The 26843-nt window shown below is 44.8% G+C and overlaps 1 protein-coding gene across 1 annotated transcript in view; it reads right to left on the bottom strand.

The window, feature by feature from the left end:
• Positions 1–26843, bottom strand: part of LOC137095159 (zinc finger protein Rlf-like) — an 80720-nt gene that overhangs the window by 16459 nt on the left and 37418 nt on the right. The window contains exons 2-5 of the mRNA XM_067461489.1: positions 5869–6023; positions 4080–4161; positions 2371–2503; positions 340–542 (exon numbers count right to left, since the gene is read on the bottom strand). Coding sequence (XP_067317590.1) covers positions 340–542; positions 2371–2503; positions 4080–4161; positions 5869–6023 — 573 coding nt within the window. The remainder of the gene's footprint in view (positions 1–339; positions 543–2370; positions 2504–4079; positions 4162–5868; positions 6024–26843) is intronic.

Below are 26843 nucleotides of genomic sequence, written 5' to 3'. Positions count from 1 at the left end.
AACCAAGAAATGAACAGCCACAATGAACTGAAATTTCCACAAAAAATAAGATTAAAACTATTCACACATACCTTCATTTTTTTTTTTTTGCTAAAATCGAGAAAGGCAAATGGAAGAACTACTGTTTAAATCAGAGTAAGATAAAAACCACTGTGTTACTATTGTACTTCTATAGGAATAAATTTTTGAACCTTATATTAAGGGACAGGAATTATTAGACCTCTCGACATCCTAAAGAACAGAATGGGAGATAGGTCCGGCCTGTCACATTTAGGTGTCTAGTGAGTCTCACCTAATAGTTACCATGTACTTAGTTTTGCTAGAAAACACACTACTCACCTCTTTAAAGGACTCTTCATTTGGATGCATGGAACACAAGCATGTGATATAGGCTTGGAGAAAAGGTGATGTATCTGAAATTTCTGCAGAGTCTTTACACAGTTTAGCCAAGGAGGCAGCTTGAAGAAGGCAGTTAGTCTTCATTAAATGTTTTATTCGCACCTGGAGAAAGGTGGGTCCTTCCCGTTTGATCAGCTTGTTGACTATGAAAAAGAGACAACATATTATTACACATATATTTATTACAAGAATTTGGTAAGATGCACAAGTCACTGCCATCTAAATTCCTGTCTACTTGGTCTATTATTCTAGTAACTGTAAAAAAACCTCAGGACCAATGTTTCAAGATAATGAAATCAACATGAAAACTTTTACTGATGAAATTAATTGGATTTTAAAGTATATCAGTGAATTATATTAGGATTGCGTGGATTATGGTGATAATAACATTTTATAATGTTTTAATGTATTTGATTTTAATTTTAATTTTAATGCATTTTAATTGTATACTATGGTTAAGGCATTGAATTTTTGTAAGCTGCCTTGAGACCCCTTCAGGTTAGAGAAAGGCAGGATATAAATATTGTAAATAAATATATATATAAACGATAACACCTTTTACATCTTTTTAAAAAGTCATGCTTAAAGAAAACAAAAGCATGGAGGATAGAGAAAGTGAGTATGGAAGGAGCTCTAATTCCATTTCACTTTTATCTTTATCACTGCCAAGTAAAAAAATTGACAATGTTACTACCTGTAGAATACTGAAATCACAGTTCTATAAAGCAAGGCAATGACCTAAGAATGACCCAATGTAGCCAGCAAGGCTGCAAGAATGCATCAAAAACACTGGGATATAAAAATGGATTCAAAGGAGCTCCACAAGAGATAGTCCTTAGTTCAAAATTGGCACACTAATCCAATTGGCAATATATTTGAAAGCTAAACTGTAATCAAAAGGGACAACCAACTTAACAGTAGTGATTCCAAACCAACTTTATTTCAGTGAGACTCACAAGTTCCTGACATATTTTTAAAAACTGAGTCATAACATTGAACAAGCAATTAACAGGACTTTTTATATACTTTTTATACATAGGGCAGATTTTCTTATAGCAGAAAGAAGTTATAGAGAAAAGTAACGATGACAACCCAAGATTCAAGATAAGAATTAATATACCAATAAATTATTAACTTGTGTATGTCTTTCAATTAAGTTTCAATAACTGAAACTTAGCCTAGACAAGACTAAAATGTTCTTGATCATTCAAAGGGCAGATAAGGGAATAAGGGTTCAGCCTGTTCGTGATAAGCTTATACTCCCTCTTGAAAAGCAAATTAATAGTATGGATTCCCAGCTCTCAGCATAGTTAGGGAGTGCATTTGTAAAATTAAAGCTGGTGTGCCAGCTAGAGCCACTGTTATAAATGTTTAATTGGCCACACTGATACATACTTTAGTTTTACTTGGTGGGATTGCAGCAGCTGTGAGGTAAATATGGTTTTTTTAATCCCTGTAGATAGCCCAAGGACACAAAAGAACTTACTGACTCTATGGTAAGTAGTAGGGGTGTGCAAAATTAGCCTCCAAGTTGTTTCTGACCTAAGGGGACCCTGTCACAGGTTTTTTCTTGACTAGATATGTTCTGAAGAGATTTACCATTATCTTCCTCTGACGGATCATTAATCCGTCATAAGTCAGAATGTATTTGTTAAATTCATACTTACAATGCGATATCAGACACATGGGCCAAAAACCTTTGTGTTTTCAAATGAATTTTAATTGCCTTTATTGTTTTAATTATACCTTTAACCAGACACACAGTACCATTTATTTATTTATGTTAATTTTTGTACTCGCTTTGTTTTAAACTGATCAAAGTATGTGATTGTTAGCCACTTTGTGTTCCCTCAGGGGGAATGGTGGGGTATGAATAAAGATGATGATAATGATGATGTTGATGATGATAGTCCCCTGCAAAAGAACAAGCAGAACTCACACCGGAACATTCGAGCTGCAGTCACTTCTTACCTTCTTCTGCTTCTACTGGTTGCTGTGATATAATCTTTAAAAGAACTGGATTCTTCCAAATACCTTCCTTGCAGATTTCAGCCAGGACTTCAACACTATTATCTCCAAATTCAAGTAGAGCATTATGAGAATCCTACGTTGGATTAAAGAGAAAAGTATATTTTAAAATGCTGTAATTGACCATTAGGATCCCTTCTGCATCAGTTATCTTAATATGTATAAAATGAACTACAGAATAAATTTAATCTCATGTCAGCCTGGAAGAGTAAGAAAGGAAGGCTGGAATATCAATGTATGTATCTCAGAAATTAGAGAAATTAGAGAAATCTTATATCACAAATTAGAGAGCCTAATCACACAAAATTAGTTGTCAGAATTTCAGAGGTATTTCTTCTATACAGAATGCAGAACTATTGTATTTGTAAAAGCTCAGCATGGTATAGTAGTTTGAATGCTAGACTATGACTCTGGAGACCAGGGTTCAAATCCCTACTCATCCATGAAACTCATTGGATGACCTCAGTCAAGTCACACTCTCTCAGGCCCAGAGGAAGATAATGGTAAATCTCTTCAGAACATATCTAGTCAAGAAAAAACCTGTGACAGGGTCACCTTAGGTCAGAAACAACTTGGAGGCTAATAACAAGAAAAGCTCATAGAGATCCCCCCCCCAAATGATTGCTAACATACTCATCCACTTCCATGCTATGATCTCAGCTAGTTAACTGTCTCATATCCCCAAATGCTACTATAATTCCCACACCATCACCTAACTTCATCTGTCTCTTTAAATGTTGTAAATCTGCTTCAATTCATTGCATTTAGCACACATTCCCACCCACCCCACCCCGTTTGTAAAAATAATCCCTGACCCATACCTCTCTACCTCAATTTTGTGAAGAAGATTGCAGGTGAATAGCTACTAAATTTTACAAAAGAAGTATTCTTTCTTAACAACTTAACAGTTCATAACCGAGTTGTGCAAGCTCCATGCAAAACTAAAATAGCGAACAAGAAATGGGAAACGTAGAACCCTCCATGTATCGTATTTCATCACATAACAGTCGCCATCACATAATAGTCGCACCCCCCTTTTTGGGATCCCAGTTTGTAAAAATAATCCCTGACCCATACCTCTCTACCTCAATTTTGTGAAGAAGATTGCAGGTGAATAGCTACTAAATTTTACAAAAGAAGTATTCTTTCTTAACAACTTAACAAGCAGTTCATAACCAAGTTGTGCAAGCTCCATGCAAAACTAAAGGCGTGTGTAGGGGTGAAGGCTTACACTCATGCATATCTGCTGGTGAAAGCTACAGGGTCTCCTGAAGGCCTTGCTCACCCATGCCTGCTGGCAGGATAGAAAAGATGCCTTACTGGTTGGAACTTAGAGAAGCTATAGAACAGCAAGTCTGGAGATCACTAAGTTGTTTAATAACACAATTTAAACATGCACTCTAAATCACATTATTAGTAATTACAACTGATCTTTCATAACTGATAATATAATTGATCATAACTGATATTTCAATCATCTTTCAATGTTTCTTCCAATTGCATTTCTGTCTTCATTTTCCTTTCATAGTTTCTCAAATTCTTACTATGCCAGATGATACACTTGATTCCATGCACAAAAAAGAATTTAACAACAATTTGAAAAGACATTGTTTCTAAACAAATGCCTCAGAACAGAAATGAAATATACTTGCCTGTATGGACTGAAACAACCTTAACAATGGTTTTGACTGCTCTTCACTTTCAGGCACAGAAAGTAGTAGTTCAAAACAACTCCTGAAATTAAAAGTCACAAAATAAAATTGGTAGACATATCATCATCATCATCATCATCATCATCATCATTATTATTATCCCACTTTGATCTCTTGGTTGAGATGCCAATCAGCTCACAACATAAAAAATTCAATTTAAAATCCACCACATACATATATTAAAATTCCTAAACACAGAAATAATAATAAATAATAAAACTTTATTTGTACCCCATCAACATCTCTCCAAAGGGACTCGAGGCAATACAAATTTGACTGAATACAAGAAGGAAATCAATCAAAATCACTCTAAAATTAAAAACAGTTAAATATTCTTTTTACCCTTGACTGGCTCTTTCTTCATGCAGATTTCTTTTAAAATCTGCATGAAGAAAAAAGTTTTAGCTTGCCACTGGAAGGACAGCAAAGAGGGGCCCAGTCAGGCTTCCTTAAGCAGGGAATTCCAGAACTAAGGGGCGGTCACCGAGAAGGGCCTGTCTCACACCTCTCCCAACCATACTTGCGATGGTGGTGGACTAAAAGGAGCTGCCTTGAGAATCTCAGGGCCTGAACAGGGTAGTGCCAGAAGAAACAATCTGCAAAACACCCTGGCCCTGAGGACTTTATAGAATCATAACTAGAACTTTGATTTGAAACAAACTGAAAGCCAGTTAAGTGCTTATAACACATTGGGTGTACTCAGCCCCAGTTAATCATTTGGCCACAGCTCTTTGGACCAGCCAAAGTTTCCAAACACTTTTCAAATTCAGCCCCAATTTGAACATGTTATATTAATCCAAAAAGATGTAACCAAGGCAGGTGCCACCATATGCATATTTAGCATCTCAAATAACAGGTGCAGTTAGCACACATGTTTTAAATGTGCAAAGGCACTCCTGGTTACCACAGGAATGTGGGCCTCCAGGTTCAATGCCAAGTTCAGTAGATAACCCAAACTGCTGATCTCTATCTTTGGGGGAAGTGTAATTCCATCCAGCACAGGCTGGATCCATATTCCCTCATCTGCCTTCCGACAGACCAGGAGCACTCTGTCTTATCTGGATGAAGTTTCAATTCATTTGCCCTTTTCCAGTCCGTTACTGATGGCAGACTCTGCTTTAAGGCCAGGATAATTTCCTTGACTTGGATAGAAAGAAGTAGAGCTGGATGTCATCTGCATATAGATGGCATGGCATCCCAAAACTCTGGATAATATCTCCTAGTGGTTTTAAGTATATATTAAATGGTATTGGGGGGCATGAACATAAATCTAGGCAAAGGAGGTAATTTTGCTAGTTGTCCCTCAAGGGGATTTCCAAAAATTTTGCCATGGAAAAGTTGGAAACACACCCACAGGCTATGAATCCTCAAAACTCAGCCCACTCCCATCTTTTTGTCACAAGCTGAAGGAAGCAAAAATCCAAGATGCCAAATGTCCACTTCTTGGCAACATGGGCCCCAATTTCTGTGCTGATATCTTCTGCAACAGTCTTTTCTTGCCAAAATGTTTTAGGGGAGGGTACCTTTGTCTTTCTCTGAGGCCGAGACACTGTCACTGGCTCAAGGTTTCCATAGCTAAATGGGGATTTGAACCATGACCTCCAGAATCCTAGTCCACCATTCAAACCACTACACCATGACTCTCAGACACAGAGAAACAAATTTCAAAGATCTCCCAGAGAGCACATTTAATTGCTCATTAAAACTGAATTCCTCATGTCATACTTACAGCACTAGCCTGCCAAGTACCAGAAGAACATCTTCACATTCTGTAGTCAGGTAAGGTCGGGCACTGGCAAAGCTCTGAATGGCGACTTGATAAACTTCCAGAAAAGGCAAAATGTGCTCAGAAGCATCCCGATTGCCAGCATATTGTAGCAATATCTAAAAAACAAAACAAGGGGAGAATTCATAAGTTCAACAAACAAAGTAAACTCTGGGTTGTTGTTGGTTTTTCCGGGCTATATGGTCATGTTCTAGAGGCATTTTCTCCTGACGTTTCGCCTGCATCTACGGCAAGCAAGAGGATGCTTGCCATAGATGCAGGCGAAACGTCAGGAGAAAATGCCTCTAGAACATGGCCATGTAGCCCGGAATAACCTACAAAAACCCAGTGATTCCGGCCATGAAAGCCTTCAACAATACATTAAACAAAACTCTACTTATATAAACAATGTTATGATTGCATACTGAGGAAATTAAGTTTTGCAGTAAGAAATGGCAGGTTGTCATTCTACATCAGTGGTTCTCAACCTGTGGGTCCCCAGATGTTTTGGCCTTTAACTCCCAGAAATCCCAACAAATGATAAACTGGCTGGGATTTCTGGGAGCTATAGGCCAAAACCTGGGGACCCACAAGTTGAGAACCACAGCTCTACATATTGTGATATCCTGCTAAATCAGTGGTTCTCAACCTGTGGCCCATGGACCACCAGTGGTCCCCAAGCACTAAAATATGGTCCACATCCTCACTATTACTACACCGTTGCAATGAGAGCAACTAGTATCGCGAGACCCTCTTACAATGCTGAGGCAATGGGGATGTTGGGAAGGAAGAGACTGACTGACAACATCAGCTCTAGAGTATTAAATATGGTTTTCTGTGGGCGAACAGATGGCGACTACTGGATGGCATATGTTCTGTATCAGAAACTAGAGTTGATGTGGTCTATCCAATGCAGTTTTCTGAATCAGCACTCCCAAATAACCCAACCAAACCTGTTAAAATTCAGGATGTTTAGAATCAGTCAAGGCAACTATAACACCCATTTCCCTGCTCTTCTGTTGCTAATGGCAGCTTGTAGAAGGGTTAAGTTAAGGAAATAGTAGAAGGAAAAGTGCTACAAACGTGCTTCCTAATCAAAATCTCCTTCCACTATTACCTCATGGCTGCCTTTAATCAAAATTTCAAAGAAATAAATGACATCACAAATCTTTCTCTACTGTCAATACAATTTCTGTACTATTATTAACTATCAGTCCGATCTTCACCAAATCCCAGCTGTCTTTGGCTGTACCAGTAGATGAAACATTATTCCTATAAACATATAGGCATAAAGAAACATCAGTGTTCAAAGAGTGTGCCCCATGTTCACACCAGTTTCCAATAATACTTCTAATAAATGCTGGTACAATTTGCACTAAATCCAGATTTATTTCAATGGTGAGTTATCCATCTCTCAACTGATTCACATGACTTGGGGGTGGGGTGCAGGATGGGACAACACTTTATTTTCACAGAATCTAAAAAGGAAATAAGATCTACTATCTCCATGAGGTTACACCACTACATCTTAACCATTATTGAAGCAAGGCTGCATTTACTGCACAGAATGGCAGAATATAGTATTCACAGAACCCGTGCTTTTTAAAAAAAGGCTGTTAAAACAACAAGCACTGCTTTGACTTTTTAACATATATATTTGCATTCTAATGTCTTATAATTATATTATAAAGCATATCAGTAGTACCTCCAATGATTCCAACATAATTCAATATCATTAACTAATTGGATTTCTGAAAGATGTAATCAATTAATATATATGTCTTTTATAACTTACTAGCTTGGGGACCCGGCGCTGCCCGGGTTATTAGAGAACGTGGGTAATGGCGGTTCTGTATGCCAAGTTTGGTCTTAATTTGTCATTGGATAACAGCTGCATTGTTTTCAGGAAGTGAGTGAAGGAATTTGAAGTCCCATCATCCAAACAGCATCGGGATGTAGAGTGGGTCAAGGTGGCTCTGTGTGCCAACTTTGGTCTTGATCGGACATTAGTAAGGGTTGCAGCAGTCTTGGGAAGGGAGTGGAGGTACTTGAAGTCCCATCATCCATGGTCTGTCCTCCTCGAATGTGCACCAGGATGTAGAGTGGGTCATGGGGACTCTGTGTGCCAAGTTTGGTCTTGATCAGTCATTGGCGAGGGTCTCAGTGGTCTCAGGAAGTGAGTGAAGTGACTGCAAGTCCCATCATCCATTGTCAAATTCTTCCAATCCGCACCAGGATGTAGAGTGCGTCATGTGGGCTCTCTCTGTAAATTGTGGTCCTGATCCATCATTGTTAGCAGTTGTAATGGTCTTAGGAAGGGAGTGCAGGTATTGCAAGTCCCATAATCCATGGTCCATCCCCCGCCAAACGACACCAGGACGTAAAGTGGGTCATGAGAGGTCTATGTGCCAAGTTTGGTCCTGATCAGTCATTGGATGAGGTTAACAGCGGTCTCAGAATGTGAGTGATGGTACTGCAAGTCCCATCATCCATGGTTGCAGTAGGATGTCGAGTCAGTCTTGCAGGCTCTGTGTGCCAAGTGTGGTCTGTATTGGTAATTTTCTGACTCAGCCCCCTTTGGCCTTTTCCTTTCCTCTCTTTGTCATCTCGGAATCTTGGAATTGAGGCTGGCCAATCGGAGACCATACGCAAATTTCCTTCTAATGTCCCAGTTTTTGCCATGAACTCTTTTCTCCACCAGGGGCTCCTATTGAAGCTGGCCAATCAGAGACCATATGCAAATAGCACCACTGCGGCAGCCAATTCGAATGTTGGAACTTTCAGGCTGGCCAATCAGAATGCTGGCACAAACACCGCCACACCGCCACACTTTTGTCCTCCGCATACAAGTTTTGACTTTTATTATATACTAGCTTGGGGACCCGGCGCTGCCCGGGTTATTTGAGAAAGGAATTGTGTATCAAGGTTGGTCTTTATCAGTTATTTATATGCCTCGCAGTTGTCTCAGGAAGTTAGTGAAGTTACTGTGAGTCCCATTATCTGTGGTCCATCCCCCTCCAAACTGCTCCAGGATGGAGAGTTGGTCATGGGGGTTTTGTGTGCCAAGTTTGGACTTGATCGGTCATTAGATGAATGTTGCAGAGGTCTTGGGAAGTGAGTGGAGGTACTTGAAGTCCCATTATCCCCAAACCTCACCAGAATGTTGAGTTGGCCATGGGGGCTCTATGTTCCAAGTTTGGTCTTTATTGGTTTTTGAATGAGTGTCGCTATGGTTTCAGGAAGTGAGTGAATGTACTGCAAGTCCCATCATCCATCGTCCATCCTTCAAACAGCACCGGGATGTAGGGTGGGTCATGGGGGCTGTGTGTGCCAAGTTTGGTCTTGATCAGTCATTAGATGAGGGTTGCAGCAATCTTGGGAAGGGAGTGGAGGTACTTGAAGTCCCATCATCCATGGTCTGTCCTCCAAACTGCACCAGGGTGTAGAGTGGGTCATTGGGGCTCCGTGTGCCAAGTTTGGTCTTGATTAGTCATTGGCGAGGGTCTCAGTGGTCTCAGAAAGTGAGTGAGGTTACTGAAAGTCCCATCATCCATCTCCATTTTTTTCCAAATGACACCAGGACGTAAAGTGGGTCATGAGAGGTCTATGTGCGAAGTTTGGTCTTGATCAGTCATTGCATGAGGTTTGCAGAGGTCTCAGAATGTGAGTGAAGGTACTGGAAGTCACATCATCCATTGTCCGTCCTCCTCCAAAACTGCAACAGGATGTAGAGTGGGTCATGGGGGCTCTGTGTGCCAAGTTTGGTCTTGATCGGACATTAGGTGAGGGTTGTAGCAGTCTTGGGGAGTGGAGGTACTTGAAGTCCCATCATCCATGGTCTGTCCTCCTCGAAAGTGCACCAGGATGTAGAGTGGGTCATGGGGACTCTGTGTGCCAAATTTGGTATTGATCAGTCAGTGGTCTCAGGAAGTGAGTGAAGTGACTGCAAGTCCCATCATCCATTGACAATTTTTTCCTAACCGCACCAGGATGTAGAGTGGGTCATGCGGACTCTCTGTGTAAATTGTGGTCCTGATCCATCATTGTTGGCAGTTGTAATGGTCTTAAGAAAGAAGTGCAGGTACTGCAAGTCCCATCGTCCACGCTGCATCCTCCTCCAAACTGCACCAGGATGTAGAGTGCATCATGGAGACTCGGTGTGCCAAGTTTGGTCTTTATTGGTAATTGGATGAGGGTTGCAGTGGTCTCAGAAATTGAGCAAAGGTACTGCAAGTCCCATAATCCATGGTCCATCCCCGGCCAAACCACACCAGGACATAAGGTGGGTCATGAGAGGTCTATGTGCCAAGTTTGGTCCTGATCAGTCATTGGATGAGGTTAACACCGGTCTCAGAATGTGAGTGATGGTACTGCAAGTCCCATCATCCATGGTTGCAGTAGGATGTCGAGTCAGTCTTGCAGGCTCTGTGTGCCAAGTGTGGTCTGTATTGGTAATTTTCTGACTCAGCCCCCTTTGGCTTTTTCCTTTCCTCTCTTTGTCATCTCGGAATCTTGGAATTGAGGCTGGCCAATCAGAGACCATATGCAAATTTCCTTCTCATGTCCCCGTTTCTGTCATGAACTCTTTTCTCCACCAGGGGCTCCTCTTGAAGCTGGCCAATCAGAGACCATATGCAAATAGAACTGCTGCCCAGCCAATCGGAATCTTGGAATTTCAGGCTGGCCAATCAGAGACCACAGTGGCAGCCAATCAGAAAGCTAGCACATACACCGCCACACTTTTGTCCTCCTCCACATACAAACTTTCACCTTTATTATATATATAGACTAGCTTGGGGACCCGGCGCTGCCCGGGTTATTAGAGAAAGTGGGTAATGGTGGTTCTGTATGCCAAGTTTGGTCTTTATTGGTCATTGAATAATGACTGCATTGTTTTCAGGAAGTGAGTGAAGGTACTTGAAGTCCCATCATCCATGGTCCACCCTCCTCCAAACAGCAGCAGGATATAGAGTGGGTCATGGGGGCTGTGTGTGCCAAGTTTGGTCTTTAACAGTCATTGGATGAGGGTGGCAGTGGTTTCAGTTAAGTGAGTGAAGGTACTGCAAGTCCCATCATCCAAAGTCCATCCTCCTTCAAACTGCAACAGGATGTAGAGTGGGTCATGGGGGCTCTGTGTGCCAAGTTTGGTCTTGATTGGTCATTAGATGAGGGTTGCAGCAATCTTGGGAAGGAAGTGAAGGTACTTGAAGTCTGTTCTCCTCCAAACTGCACCAGGATGTAGAGTGGGTCATTGGGGCTCCATGTTCCAAGTTAGGTCTTGATTAGTCATTGGCGAGGGTTTCAGAAAGTGAGTGAAGTTACTGCAAGTCCCATCATCCATCTCCAATTTTTTCCAAACGACACCAGGATGTAAAGTGGGTCATGAGAGGTCTATGTACCAAGTTTGGTCTTGATCAGTCATTGGAAGAGGTTCGCAGAGGTCTCAGAATGTGAGTGAAGGTACTGGAAGTCCCATCATCCATGGTCAAACCTCCTACAAAATTGCAGCAAGATGTAGAGCAGGTCATGGGGGCTTGTGCGCCAAGTTTGGTCTTCATCAGCCATTGGCGAGGGTCTCAGTGGACCAAGTTTGGTCTTGATCAGTCATTGGAAGAGGTTCGCAGAGGTCTCAGAATGTGAGTGAAGGTCTGGAAGTCCCATCATCCATGGTCAACCCTCCTACAAAATTGCAGCAAGATGTAGAGCAGGTCATGGGGGCTTGTGTACCAAGTTTGGTCTTGATCAGTCATTGGAAGAGGTTCGCAGAGGTCTCAGAATGTGAGTGAAGGTACTGGAAGTCCCATCATCCATGGTCAACCCTCCTACAAAATTGCAGCAAGATGTAGAGCAGGTCATGGGGGCTTGTGTGCTAAGTTTGGTCTTGATCAGCCATTGGCGAGGGTCTCAGTGGTCTCAGGAAGTGAGTGAAGTGACTGCAAGTCGCATCATCCATTGTCAAATTCTTCCAAACTACACCAGGATGTAGAGTGGATCATGCGGGCTATCTGTGTAAATTGTGGTCCTGATCCATCATTGTTGGCAGTTGTAATGGTCTTAGGAAGGGAGTGCAGGTATTGCAAGTCCCATCGTCGATGGTGCATCCTCCTCCAAATTGCACCAGGATGTAGAATGTGTCATGGAGACTCAGTGTGCCAAGTTTGGTCTTTATCGGTAATTGGATGAGGGTTGCAGTGGTCTCAAGAATTGAGCAAAGGTACTGCAAGTCCCATAATCCATGCTCCATCCCCGGCCAAACCACATCAGGACATAAGATGGGTCATAAGAGGTCTATGTGCCAAGTTTGGTCCTGGTCAGTCATTAGATGAGGTTAACAGTGGTCTCAGAATGTGAGTGATGGTACTGCAAGTCCCAACATCCATGGCTCATGCTCTTCCAAACTGCAGTAGGATGTCGAGTGGGTGGTCTGTGTGCCAAGTGTGGTTCTGTATTGGTAATTTTCTGACTCTGCCCCCTCTGGCCTTTTCCTTTCCTCTCTTTGTCATCTCAGAATCTTGGAATTGAGGCTGGCCAATCAGACACCATATGCAAATTCCCTTCTCATGTCCCCGTTTCTGTCATTAACTCTTTTCTCCACCAGGGGCTCCTATTGAAGCTGGCCAATCAGAGACCATATGCAAATAGCACCACAGCAGCAGCCAATCAGAACGCTGGCACATACTCCTCCCGCCACACTTTTGTCCTCCGCATACAAGTTTTGACTTTTATTATATACATAGACATAGATAGATATATAGATATAGATATAGATATGTCTCTCTCTCTCTCTCTCTCTCTCTCTCTCTCTCTCTCTCTCTCTCTATATATATATATATATATATATATATAAATGCTCATATCGTAATGAGTGGCTTAAAAACAAAAGTACTGCTGGGCCTATATGCACCAAATTTGGCAACAAAACTCCTCACCATACAAAATAAAACTGAAAACAACTGAGAAATCCTTAATAAAAGGAGAAGCCATTACAGCACATGCGTGCAGCTGTGGGGGGAGCGCACGTGCATGTAAGAGAGCTCCTCCATCGTCTCGCGGCGGAACTTGTGGCGGCAAGGGCTGCTGGGCCTCCCGAAGCCAGCCACAGCTCCACCAAAATTTAAAATCTGAAACACCAGCCTGACCGACGGAGACAGAGGGGCCTCTTCGAAGGAGGGAGCAGAAGCAGGAGGCGCCTTCTCCACCCCGTCACCGTGCTGCTGGTGCTGAACCTGCCATAGCACCTGCGCCTGGGAGAGGCCTCCCCGCCTTTCCCAGGAGGAGTTGCAGGCAGAGAGGACTCCTGCTTCTGACCCCTCCGTCGCCAGAGATTTGGCCCTCACCACACAGCCGTTTTGGGCCCAGAAGTCCTCCCTCCCTCCGTTCCCCCCAAGAGGTCTCCCAGAGGCCCTGCACCAAGCCCCGCCCGGCTTTCCGATGCAGCACGCCTCTCCTCCGGAGCCCCACCAGCTTCCGGGCCATGTGTGGCTCTTTCACCCCCCACCCCCCCCCTGCTTCCCTGTAGCTCATAGGGCAGCCACAGTGATCTGATCCTTCCTTCCCTTATCTTCTGTTTTTCCTCCCTCCCCTCCTCTTTTTTTCCTTCCTTCCTTCCTTCCTTCCTTTACTTTATCTTCTGTTCTTTATTTCCTCCCCCCCTTCCCTTTCCTTCCATTCTTTCCCCTTCTGTCCTACCTTTCCTTTTCATTATTCCCTTCTTCACCTTATCTGTCCTTCCTTTCCTTCTTTGTTATCTTCTGCCCATTCTTTCCTTCCTTCCCTTCTTCCCCGTCTGTTTCTCTTCCTTCCTACCCTTCCCCTTCCTTCCTTCTTTCCTTCCATTTCCTTCTTCCCCTTCTGTCTTTCCCTCCCTTTTTCCCCCTTCTGTCCTACGTGGGGTGAAAGAGCGAAGAGCCCACAAGCAACTCCCAAATGTCAAGGTCTTCCCCAAACTCCACCGTGTTCAAATTTTACCATCTTTCTGTTGGTTCACAGTGTTCTCCAGATGTAAGTGGACTGCTATTATTATTATTATTATTATTATTAACTTTATTTGTACCCCGCTAGCATCTCCCGAAGGACTCGATGCGGCTTACACGGGCCGAAGCCACAAAACACAATACAATAGAAAACATAACACAGCAATAAACAAAGCAAATCAAACAATTAAGCAAAATAACCACAATGACAATACATCAAGACACTATTAAAACTGGTTCGGCCAGCGCAATGGGGTACAGGGTTAAAAGTGCTGAGATGGCAGGAGGAACGTAGGATTAAAAGTGCGGTGTGCAGCAGCATTAGTTGTGCTAAAGTGCATCTAGGACTTGAGATGGGGATTCCTAATCTGCGAAGGCATATCGGAACAGCCAAGTTTTTAGGTTCCTTCTGAAAACTGCCAGAGTAGGGGCCTGACGAAGCTCTTTTGGAAGGGCATTCCAAAGTCGGGGGGCCGCCACAGAGAAGGCCCTGTCCCGCGTCCCCACCAAGCGCGCTTGCGACGTAGGTGGGATAACGAGCAGGGCCTCCCCAGATGACCGGAGCGAGCGTGTGGGTTCGTAGATGGAAATGCGGTCACGCAGGTAGGGTGGTCCCAAACCGTTCAGGGCTTTGTAGGTGAGCACCTGCACCTTGAATTGGGCTCGGAAAATAAATGGCAGCCAGTGGAGCTCCTTGAACAAGAGGGTTGACCTCTCTTGATAATGAGCTCCAGTTAGCATCCTGGCTGCTGCCCGCTGGACCAATTGTAGTTTCCGAGCCGTCTTCAAGGGCAGCCCCACGTAGAGCGCATTGCAGTAATCCATTCTAGAGGTGACCAAGGCGTGGACCACCCCGGCCAGATCCGCCTTCACGAGGTACGGTCGCAGCTGGCGCACAAGTCTCAGTTGTGCAAAGGCCCTCCCGGATACCGCCGACACCTGAGCCTCAAGTGTAAGCGAAGAATCCAAGAGGACTCCCAAACTGCGGACCTGTGGCTTCAGGGGGAGTGTAACCCCGTCCAACACAGGTTGCCACCCTATACCCCGATCCGGTTTACGATCGACCAGGAGGACCTCTGTCTTGTCGGGATTGATCTTCAGCTTGTTCTTCCTCATCCAGATCGACACAGCGGCCAGGCACTCGTCCAGCACCCGAGAAGCCTCCTTGGAATTAGGTGGAAAGGAGTAGTAGAGTTGTGTGTCATCCGCATAGAGATGGCACCCAACTCCAAAACTCCGGATGACCTCTCCCAGCGGTTTCATGTAGATGTTGAAGAGCATGGGCGACAAGATAGATCCTTGCGGGACCCCACAGGTCAAAGGCCAGGGGTCCGAGCAGGCGTCTCCCAGCTTCACCAACTGGGTACGTCCCTCCAGGAAGGACCGGAGCCACGACAGAACCGTGCCCCCAAGGCCCATCCCAGAGAGACGACCCAGGAGGATACCATGATCGATGGTATCGAAAGCCGCTGAGATGTCCAGGAGAACCAACAGGGTCACACTCCCCCTGTCCAGCTCTCTACGGAGGTCATCCACCAAGGCGACCAAGGCTGTCTCGGTGCCATGACCAGGCCTGAAGCCAGACTGTGCCTGATCTAGGTAGTTGGTATCGTCTAGGAAGCCCTGGAGCTGCGAGGCGACCACCCGCTCCAGCACCTTACCCAGGAAAGGGAGGTTGGAGACTGGTCTGTAGTTATTCAGCACCGTGGAGTCAAGGGAAGCTTTTTTGAGGAGTGGACGAACCACTGCCTGTTTCAAACCAGATGGAAAAATCCCTTGCTCCAACGATGCATTGATAATCAATACAAACCAGTCAACCAACCCCTCCCTGGCTGATTTAATGAGCCAAGATGGGCATGGGTCTAGAGGTGAGGTGGTCGCCCTCACAGCCCCAAGAACCTCCTCTACGGTTTCAGGAAGAACAAGCCTAAAAGAATCCCACAAAATTGGACAAGCAGGTACCTCCGTCACCTCTTCAGGCACTGCGATGGAATTGGAGTCGAGCTCGAGGCGTATCTGGGCGACTTTATCTGCAAAATGGTGTGCGAAATCGCGACACCGAGCTGCGGGGTCGTCAGGGACCTCCTCCACCGCAGGTGGGTGAAGGAGTTCTCCCACGACCCGAAACAGCTCCGATGATCTATTTGCTGCAGATGCTATACGAGCGGTCGTGAATGACTTCCTGGCCGCCCGTATGGCCACGGAGTATGCCTTAAGAGAGGCTCTAGCCCGTGTTCGATCAGATACATCTCGAGATTTCCTCCATTTGCGCTCTAGCCCCCTTCTCGTGTGCTTCATCACAGCCAGCTCCTCGGTGAACCTTGGTGTTGTTGTTCTTATTCTTATTATTAACCTGAAGCTGGCTATCTCTCAGGAGTGGTTAGATTGTGCTTCTCCCATTTCCCAAAAGGGACTGGTCTGGATGGCCCCTTCAGGTCTCTTCTATACTAGGATTCTTCTATTATTATTATTATTATTATTATTATTATTATTATTATTATTATGTAGTAGTAGTAGTAGTAGTAGTAGTAGTATTATACTGAGGCTGAATGGCTATCTAACTGAAAAATGGCATGATCTATGAGGAGTGGTTTGATTGTGCTTTTCCCTTATGCCAGAAGGGGCTGGACTAGACGGCCCTTGGAGGTCTCTTCCATAAAAATGCTCTGTGCATAATGACTGCTTTAAAAACAAAAGAACCAATGAACGAAATCACACCAAATTTGGCAAAAAAAATGTCTCACAACACAAGGAGTGACCATAACTCAAAAAATTATGATTTTGTCATTTGGGAGTTGTAACTGCTGGGATTTATAGGTCACCTATATTCAAAGAGCATTCTGGACTCCACCAACGATGGAATTGAACCACAGTTGGCATACAGGAATCCCTGACCAGCAGAAAATATTTGAAGGGTTTGGTGGGCCATTGACCTTCAGTTTTGGAGTTGTAGTTCACCTACATCCAGAGACCACTACAGACTCAAACAATGATGGATCTGGACCACACTTGGCACAAGCACTCAATACACCTAAATATGAACACAGGTGGAGCTTGGGGAAAATAGACCTTGACATTTGGGAGTTTTAGTTACTGGGATTTATGGTTCACCTGCAATCAAAGAGCATTCTGAACCCCACGAACGACAGAATCAGGGCAAACTTCCCACACAGAACCCCCTTGACCAACAGAAAATACTTGAGGCCATCCAATCCAGCTCCCTTCATCAGGGCAAGAAAATGTAATCAAACTCCTCCTCACAAAGACCCATCTAGCCATAGACATAGAAAGAGAGATAGATAGATATGATTCACAAACAGAGATATAGTATCATAGATTTGAAAGGGACTCTTAAAGAAGGACAACTATATGTTCCATGTTCCAGGGTGGGCAAACCAGGCACTCTCCACATCAACACCGACAAAGAAACAGCAAGAAATACTGTTTATCCACAAGCAAAAAGAAGTTACATATATTAGAAACCAACACTTTCTCATTACTTTATTTTCCAGATCAACAGACTGGGCCACAGCAACGCGTGGCAGGGGACAGCTAGTTTCATTATAACATTGCACTGCTAATTGACAGTGGTTCAGCTGTCAAACCTCCAGTTTTTGGTATACATGCCATATAGCAAACCAGAGAGGAGTTTGCAATGCAGTTACAATTTTACTCAGGAATCTTTTGAAGTAAAAAACTCCACAGGCACCAAGAGACTCATACAAAGGAACTATATCAGATTATTTGATGAGTGGATTTAAACTCATCTTCTAAGCATCACCTAGCACTACAGGGAAATTTCAGGGTGTCCAAAGTATATCAGTCCACCTAGATCCCAGAATTTAGAAGAAACACAGGGCCACCATAGAAGAAATGTGGTGTCCCCTATGTTCCTCACTTCCAGTGGACAAGCCTGTGAATTGGATTTAACTGATGGCTAGAAATGAGTCTTATTTCTTATAGATGGCCAAGTGTTTAATTATCTGCTTGAACATTTGGTTAGGTTTAAAGAAGGCTGATCTTTTCCTGACTTCTGGAAAATGGCAAAGCTAAATATTTTTGGAATGTGCCCAGTTGGGTAGATGAAAGTAAATCCATTGGCTATATTCTCTGGACTATTTGACTCTTTGGCCTACTTTTCCTATTACTATCAACAGTAATCTCTCTCATCCCTTTTATCAAGTTTCAAAATAACTTATTTTAGGCTTTCTTCTTTATGAGGACTCAAGAAAAAAGATTCAGGCATGTTTGCGAGGAAACAAACAAGTAATTAAAGAACAGTGACTGGATCTACTGGCGGAGTCTTCTGACACAAGAGAAGAGACATCTTCCAAAAGGAGATCTCTGTGTATCCCCAAATTTAGCAATTTGTTCATGTTCAGCCCCTTCCTCAAATGCAAACACACACCCCCACACAACACACACACACACACACACATACATGCTGATGTTAGGAGCCCAGGATCCCTGTAAAAGTGGAAAGAAAGTGAATATTATAATGCCCAACCCCAACATGCATGCGAGACTCCTCTCCTACTAACAACCTCTGCCCATCTCTTTTCCCAACATCCCACCATGGTTTAACATCTGGTAGCAGAAGAAGAGTGGGGAGCATGTGGATCATTGGGGAAAGGGTTTAAAATTTGGTAGCAGAAGAGGGTATTCATGGTAGGAAGATGATAAATAAAGAAGGACAGAAGAAGTGAAGTGAGGAGACTGAGCTAGTTAAGCAGAAGCTATAAACTTGAAAACAATATAAGATATGAACACAGGAGGCTGACTGTATTGACACTCAGCATTCATTTAATTATCTTCTGTTCATGGGCGAACTTTTATTAGATTCGTTTCTGCTAATGGAACAGAAAGTGATACAATTTCCTTTAAAAAATAAAGTATATTTATTGTATGTTTCACACAAAACAAAACAAATAAAGAACAAAATAAAACAACTACAAACAGAGCAAATACTGTTGATGTTTTTGATGATGATGTTTTTGGTTATTGCTAGAGTGATATTTTAGATTGTGTCTTGAATTTTGAACCTTGTTCTTTCTATGTTGTACACCGCTGTGAGTCGCCCCCGGGCTGAGAACAGCGGTCTATAAGCAAAGTAAATAATAAATAAATAAATAAATAAATACTGATCTGCTCTCCTACAAACCCTCACAAAAGCCAAAGATAGAAAGTTATAGTATCATTCACTTTTTCCAAACTATTTACCATTTAAACTTCTGTCTGGCAATCATTCAAAAAACCTCCCCACTTTCAAAACCCACAAGTGTTATTTTCCCTTCTTTCTTCTTTATATAAAGAAAAAAAAAGTTCCCAATATTTCAAAATAAAATATCCAAAGATTTCTCAATTTTTCCATTTCTGCAATTTCAAAAAAATAATAATCTCAACTTTTTTCATTTCTGAGCACACAATAATATTGCTGTGAAAGTCATATAATGTAATCCTTTATAATTCAAGCCTTTACTCACATGGCAGCCTCAATCAAAACAACTCTGGCTTTAACTATATTCTAGTTTCTAAAATAGCTTGCATCAACTCATAGAATCATAGAATCATAGAATCAAAGAGTTGGAAGAGACCTCATGGGCCATCCAGTCCAACCCCCTGCCAAGAAGCAGGAATATTGCATTCAAATCACTCCTGACAAATGGCCATCTAGCCTCTGCTTAAAAGCTTCCAAAGAAGGAGCCTCCACCACACTCCGGGGCAGAGAGTTCCACTGCTGAACGGCTCTCACAGTCAGGAAGTTCTTCCTAATGTTCAGATGGAATCTCCTCTCTTGTAGTTTGAAGCCATTGTTCCATTGCGTCCTAGTCTCCAAGGAAGCAGAAAACAAGCTTGCTCCCTCCTCCCTGTGGCTTCCTCTCACATATTTATACATGGCTATCATATCTCCTCTCAGCCTTCTCTTCTTCAGGCTAAACATGCCCAGTTCCCTAAGCAGCTCCTCATAGGGCTTGTTCTCCAGACCCTTGATCATTTTAGTCGCCCTTCTCTGGACACATTCCAGCTTGTCAATATCTCTCTTGAATTGTGGTGCCCAGAATTGGACACAGTATTCCAGATGTGGTCTAACCAAAGCAGAATAGAGGGGTAGCATTACTTCCTTAGATCTAGACACTATGCTCCTATTGATGCAGGCCAAAATCCCATTGGCTTTTTTTGCTGCCACATCACATTGTTGGCTCATGTTTAACTTGTTGTCCACGAGGACTCCAAGATCTTTTTCACACGTACTGCTCTCGAGCCAGGCGTCCCCCATTCTGTATCTTTGCATTTCATTTTTTCTGCCAAAGTGGAGTATCTGCATTTGTCACTGTTGAACTTCATTTTGTTAGTTTTGACCCATCTCTCTAATCTGTCAAGATCGTTTTGAATTCTGCTCCTGTCCTCTGGAGTATTGGCTATCCCTCCCAATTTGGTGTCATCTGCAAACTTGATGATCATGCCTTCTAGCCATCTAGATCAAACTGTATTTACTTCCAATACTTCTTAGCTTTATCACATGCCCACATTTTATTACAGTATGTTTTTATTTATATCCCGCTTTTTCTCTCCATACGGAGACTCAAAGTGGCTCACAATAAAAAGCATTATGATACAACTTAAAATTTGGTACGTTACTCACCTGTAACCATCTTTCTTCAAGTGGTCCTCTGTGAATCCACACATATGGAGTTCTGTGCCTGCGCAGGCTCCAACGGAAAACTTCCCAAGTTGAAACTTTTAAGTTTTGGTGGTAACCCTGCCCAGCTGGGCATAAAAGGTGCCCCGCGCGCACTCCTGGTAGTTCCTATGCTGCATTAGCGAGGAAAAAGGGGGAGGTTTGAAGAGGGGATGGCCGAGCGGGTTTGTGTTCACAGAGGACCACTCGAATAAAGATGGTTACAGGTGAGTAACCTACAATTTTTCTTCGTGGCCTCTGTGAATTCACACATATGGAGAGCTAGCAAGCTAAGGTCCTGGATGGTGGGAACAAACCAAACCAAATTGAGGGCTAAACATATGGTTATTACAAAATAAAGCACGTACATGTCATGAAGAGGTATTGTCAAATGTATGTCATGAATCGGTTTGCATGCTGATAGGCATGACCTCTACATATGGATGGGCCCATAAAGAGAAACACAGTAACCATAGTAAACCTGAGGGGTCTTTGGGTAAAGAGGAAATATGCCCTTACCCAGTCATAGATGACCAGCATCGGCTGGCTAAAAACACCCGAGTTCAAACATATAGCCAACGTACAGATGGCTAGAGGCCAGGAGGGCCGAAGGAACAAGTGCAAATACATTGGATAAACATGTTAAATATCAACGTAGTGCTTTGGCATGTAAGATAGACACGGTACCCACAGGATATACATTATCTTGTTGCATAAACACAGTGAGAACAAGAGAAATCAACAACTGAGCAGGAAAGTATACACTAAATAAGTGGATCCTTAGCAAATTCAAGGTGGGCAGGTGGTCAAAATTGACCTGCCGAAAACAGTGTCTCTTCGAGATTGGGTGTCCAAACGATAATGAGACACAAACGTCATGGGAGTGGACCAAATGGCTGTTTTGCAAATCAAGTCAATGGGAACACCCTTGAGGAAGGCAGTTGTCGCAGTCATGCCCCTTGTTGATCTCGGGCGGATCGAGGTTGGAGGGGCTTTTCGGGCAAGTTCGTAACATAGTTCAATGGTTGCCCCAATCCATCGAGAGAGTCGTTGTGACGATATCAGTAGTCCAGCCTTATCCGGCGCACAGGCCAGGAATAGCCTAGGTGACTTACGGAAAGGGGCAGTTCTCTGTCTATAGAATAGCAGGGCCCTTCGAACATCGAGGGCGTAGATGGATGTTGGAAAAAAGATGGTAACACAATGTCCTCGTTCTGAGGACTACACGATCAGCATGGAACAACAGATAAGGTTCATCTATCCGCAATGGGGCCAACTCCGACGGCCTTCGGGCCAATGTAATAGCCACCAAGAAGGCAACTTTCCAGGAAAGCAACCTCAAATCAGTCGTGGCTAATGGTTCAAAGGGAGGGCCCACCAATTGAGCCAAGACAAGGTCTAGACTCCATCCCGGGGTGGGAGGGTGAACTGGAGGGTGGAGGTTGGTATATCTTTTCAGGAAGGTCTTAATAAGGTGGTTCTGGAACAAGGAGGGGGAACCCAGAGTCTGAAGGTACCAAGAGATGGCTGTAACATAGGACTTCAAAGATGACTAGGCTAGGTTCTGTGTAGCAAGGGATAAAAGGAAGTCCAGAATGGTCGATATAGAAGGAGGCATCTCCTTTCGAGACTGGTCTCGAAGAAAGGCGTGAAGGCGTCCGATGCGGTAAGTATATGCCTTTGATGTCGATGGTTTGTGTGCAGCTTTAAGAATTGACCGAACCTCTGGAGGGAGGGACATTATGGAAGGATCCTCCAGACAGTTAGGTGGAGGGATGGGATGTCCGGGTGGAGAAGAAGGTCCTGCTCTCTAGAGAGTAGGTCTGGTCTGGGGCGAAGGTGTAATGCTCGACCGCTGGCGAGTTGGAAAAGGGTTGGAAACCACACCTGTCGTGGCCACTCCAGCGCGATGGGTATGCAATTGGCTTGTGCCAGCTTGATCTTCTCGATCACTCGAAGGAGCAGCAGGATCGACGGGAAGATGTAGAGGAAATCGGTTGACCACTCGAGGAGAAAGGCGTCTCCAAGGCATTCCTTGCGATCGTCCCGGGGAAGCCGAACAGCAAATATTGGGAGATGGGTGTTCTCCGGAGAGGCGAAGAGGTCGATCGACAGCTGATCCCATGTGTTGAAGATGGTTTGTACCTCTGCTGGATCGAGTCTCCATTCGTGAGACGTCGATGTTGAGTGGCTCAGTGAGTCGGCCTGATCGTTCAATCGGCCAGGAAGATGCAGTGCAGTCGGGAGTATTGAGTGTCGACAACACCACTTCCAAATTTCTATGGAAAGCTTGAGGTGTTTTCTGGAACCTGTCCCCCCTTGCTTGTTTAGGTAGTACATTGCTACCATATTGTCAGTTTGTATTTGGACCCTCTGGCCCTGCAGGAGGGGAAGAAATGCCCTGAGAGCCTTGAAGGTGGCTAAGAGCTCCAGGTAGTTTATGTGATGACCCATCTCCTGCGTCGACCAGACATCTTGTATTAAGAATCGACCCGTGTGCGCCCCCCAGGCGAAGGTCGATGAGTCTGTTGTGAGAACGGCTGACGGTTGTCGAGGGTGGAAAGGAAGACCGCGACAAACATTCTTGCGGATCATCCACCATGTCAGGGACTGTCTCACTTTCATTGGGATTGTCAGTACTTTGAGATCGCAGTCTCGTTGGGGGTTGAAGTTGTCGAGAAACCACCTCTGGAGAGGGCACATCTTCAGCCTGGCTAATAGAGTGACCATTACCGTCGAGGCAATGTGGCCCAGAAGGACTTGAACATGTCATGCCCTTATCCTTGTGGAGGCTCTGCAATAGTTGACCTCTCTCTGTAAGGCTTGGTATCTGACCTTCGGTAACGAAACTGTCTCTGACCGGGAGTCGAACTCGGCTCCGATGAACTTTATCGATGTTGATGGAAGGAGACAAGACTTCTCGGTATTGAGCTGGAGACCGAGGTCTTTGAGGAGGCCTAGGGTAAAGTCGATCTGGGATTCTAGCAGATCTGGCGATGTCAAGACCAAAAGCCAATCGTCCAGGCATGGAAAAACCCGGATATTCCATCTTCTGAGGTATGCTGCTACTACCGACATACATTTTGTAAATGTCCTTGTGACCGTAACAAGGCCGAACGGCAGCATGGAGAAGGAGTAAATCTGTTGTCCGATTTTGAAGGACAGAAAACGCCTGTGGGCCCGCCTGATGGACAAATGGAAATAGGGGTCCTTTAAGTCTATCGATGCGAAGAAGTCGCCTCAATGTAACATGGGAGTTATTGACGATACCGTAACCATTCTGAACTTCGTTACTTGAATGAACTTGTTCAGCGCCCTGAGGTTGAGGATGGGACGAAGGGAGCCGTCGGGCTTCGGTACCGTGAAGTATTGTGAGAAAAAGGCTCGATTGTCCATATGAGATGGAGATCTTTGGATTGCCTCTTTTCGAAGGAGGGAGTCGACCTCTGCTAGAATTGCCGGTGATGGGTCTGTTCTGACAACCCATCCTGTGGGAGGAAGTTCTTTGAACTGTAAGGCATAGCCGTCTTCGACAACACGAAGCACCCACGCATCTGATGTGATGCGTCACCACGCATCAATGAACTTGGCGAGGTAATTTCCAAACTGTGGAAGCTCAGAGTTCGAGATGGCGGGTTCTCTGGGGCAAGGAAGAACGGAGAGGGTTGAGGTGGAGTTGGCAAAAGTAACGGAGACAGAAACGGTATTGTCGAGGAAGGCGTCAAACTCGACATCTGGAGTTGCCGTTGGCTGGAGGCTGGCGAGATCGAGATCTTTGGTTCTGCTGGCCCCAGCGTTGTTGTTGCTAGGGTTGGACTTGAGGAGTCGGGCTGGGACGTGGTGTCTGCCTCGTCAACTGCTGTCGATATGGGTAGTTGCCAAAACGTCGCTGGCGGTATGTGTTCCAGCGGTTTCTCTGGGCCTGTGGTGGATTGTCAAAACCACATTTTGTGGCCAAGTTTTAGTCTTGGTTAGACTTCAGTTTGTCGTCAGTCCCTGTATTAAAGAGGCCCAGTGCATCAAAAGGAAGATCTTCGATGACCTGTCAAGAAGAGTGGAAAGGCCCGATGATCAAAGCCAGGAGTGCCTCCGGATCGCTATTGCATGTGCGATCATTTTCCCAGCAGTGTCACCGGTATACTTCGCCATCTGTATCTGATGGTGAACTAGGGAGGTGGCCTCCTGGGAGAGGGCTGACATAACTGCCCTATCTTCCTCGGAGAGCTTTTCAAGGAAGGGTCAGGCTCTTTCCCAAATAATCTGTTGATAGGCGCCCATGCATGCCCCATAGTTCGCCATTCAGAGTAGAGCTTTCTTCCCACGGTGTCGAAACGTTTCCCTTTGCAATCTGAAGGGGTGTTCGACTGTCTCCCGGACTAGGCTGCCTTGACCACGACCGAGTTCAGGTCAGGATGATGTTTAAGCCACTCCAGTCCTTCGTCATCGCTGCGATACTATGCTTCAATTCTCTTTGAGGTAGGGGGTATCGATGAGGGGATCTTCCAAGATGCCTGAATGACCTCTAGGAGGTAAGGCAGGAAGGGGAGCAGTGGAGCTGGAGGAGCTTCAGACTGAACCCTCTTGAAGACTGGGTCAGTGACTGATTTTGAGGTCTGTTTGATTTCCAAACCTAGCGTCTCCGCCATTCTGGCCATTTGGTCGGCAAAGGCCTGAACATTGTCAGTTGGCGAAGGCAGGTTGGCTTCGTAGGCATCATGGGTTGGAGACCTCCCGAGGGCAAGAGAAATCACCGACTCTGAGTGTACAGAGCCCTGAATGTCTTTACCTTTATCGTCCTCCTCCGAAGGTTGAGGGGAGGACGATGTGTGCCTTGATGCGACTTGGGAGGGGCCTGGACACCCCGACAGGAGACGATGGTGGAGGCGGTTGTTTCGACGCCGAGGCCTGTGCTGCCCGCACCAACCGCATGGTTTGTCGTCCCCTTTCCAGAGTCGCTGGAGGGAACAGTTGTTGCCTTGCTGCTAGGGGTGGGTTTTCGATGACCGTCTGCATCGATTGAACCAGTGAAAGAGGTGGTTCTTCCTACATCTGGACGTCAGGAGTCGGGTCCACCACTGGTCTTGGCTTTTGTGCCGATTGGATGGGAGATGACCGAGATAACGACGTCGCCAACGATGTCTGGGTTGGGTGTTTTGAGGAGGAGGAGTACGATGACGATCACTGAAGTTGTGCCCTCTTCTTCGCTGGGGGCTGTTGGAAGGACTTCCCCGGTGTTGGAGGAATCGCGGGCGGAGTAGTCTTAGCCCTGCGGGATTCCTCGTGGGTCCTCTTAAAGGCAATCTTCATTGCCTAGGTCGATGGCGGCGGCACCGTAATAGACCTTGTCGAGCAGACGGAGGCCACTGAGCTCGAGGTGGAAGGTTGTCTTGCCAGCACTGTCTGGGTAGTCAATGTGCAAGGCTGTTTTTGAGGCCGTTTAGACGCCCTGGATGACATAGATGGCGGCTTTGAGGCCTGTATTGTCGAGGCCGACTTCGAAGGACCCGATGTCGAAAGAGATCGAGGTGCAGTCGTCGCCGATGTCGAGGACGTCGTTATCGAAGAAGGTCGAGACGTCGAGGCTGTCGATGTAGAGGGTTGAGGAGCTAGAGATTCTTCGTAGAGAAGAACCTTGAGGCGCGCCGCCCTGTTCTTTCTCGACTGGGCCGTCAGCGCCTGGCAATGTTTGCAGGTCGAAGTGTTATGGCCTTCTCCAAGGCAGCAGAGACCCTTCGAGTGTTTGTCTGAGTCAGGAATCTTTCTCGGGCATTGAGTGCAATGCTTGAAGCGCGTCGTGGACATAATCGAGGAAGCTTTTCCGAGCGAGCTATGCGGCGGAAAAACAGGAACTACCGGTAGTGCGCGCGGGGCGCCTTTTATGCCCGCCTGGGCAGCTGGGCAGGGTTACCGTCAAAACTGAAAAGTTTCAACTTGGGAAGTTTTCCATTGGAGCCTGCGCAAGTGCAGAACTCCATATGTGTGCATTCACAGAGCCCACGAAGAAAAAAATATTAAAACAGTATTAAACCTCATTAATATTAAAAACAATTTAAGTTAAAACCATAAAAGCATATAAAATCACAGCCGCCATTGGTGAGCTTAAAAACCTCCTCCTTGAAAACCCTGTCTGAATAAAAAGGGTATAACCCTTGTTTGTACCCAGCCCAAATTATCAAAATGGCATGTCTTATAAAATTATTATCAATATAATATACTATTATTATTATTATTGATATAATAATATATATTTTTTGTGTCAGGAACAACTTGAGAAACTACAAGTCTCA

This window comes from Anolis sagrei, chromosome Y (assembly GCF_037176765.1).
Source record: "Anolis sagrei isolate rAnoSag1 chromosome Y, rAnoSag1.mat, whole genome shotgun sequence".
In the NCBI taxonomy this organism is placed as follows: Eukaryota; Metazoa; Chordata; class Lepidosauria; order Squamata; family Dactyloidae; genus Anolis; species Anolis sagrei.
This window is presented reverse-complemented; position numbering and strand designations above follow the sequence as displayed.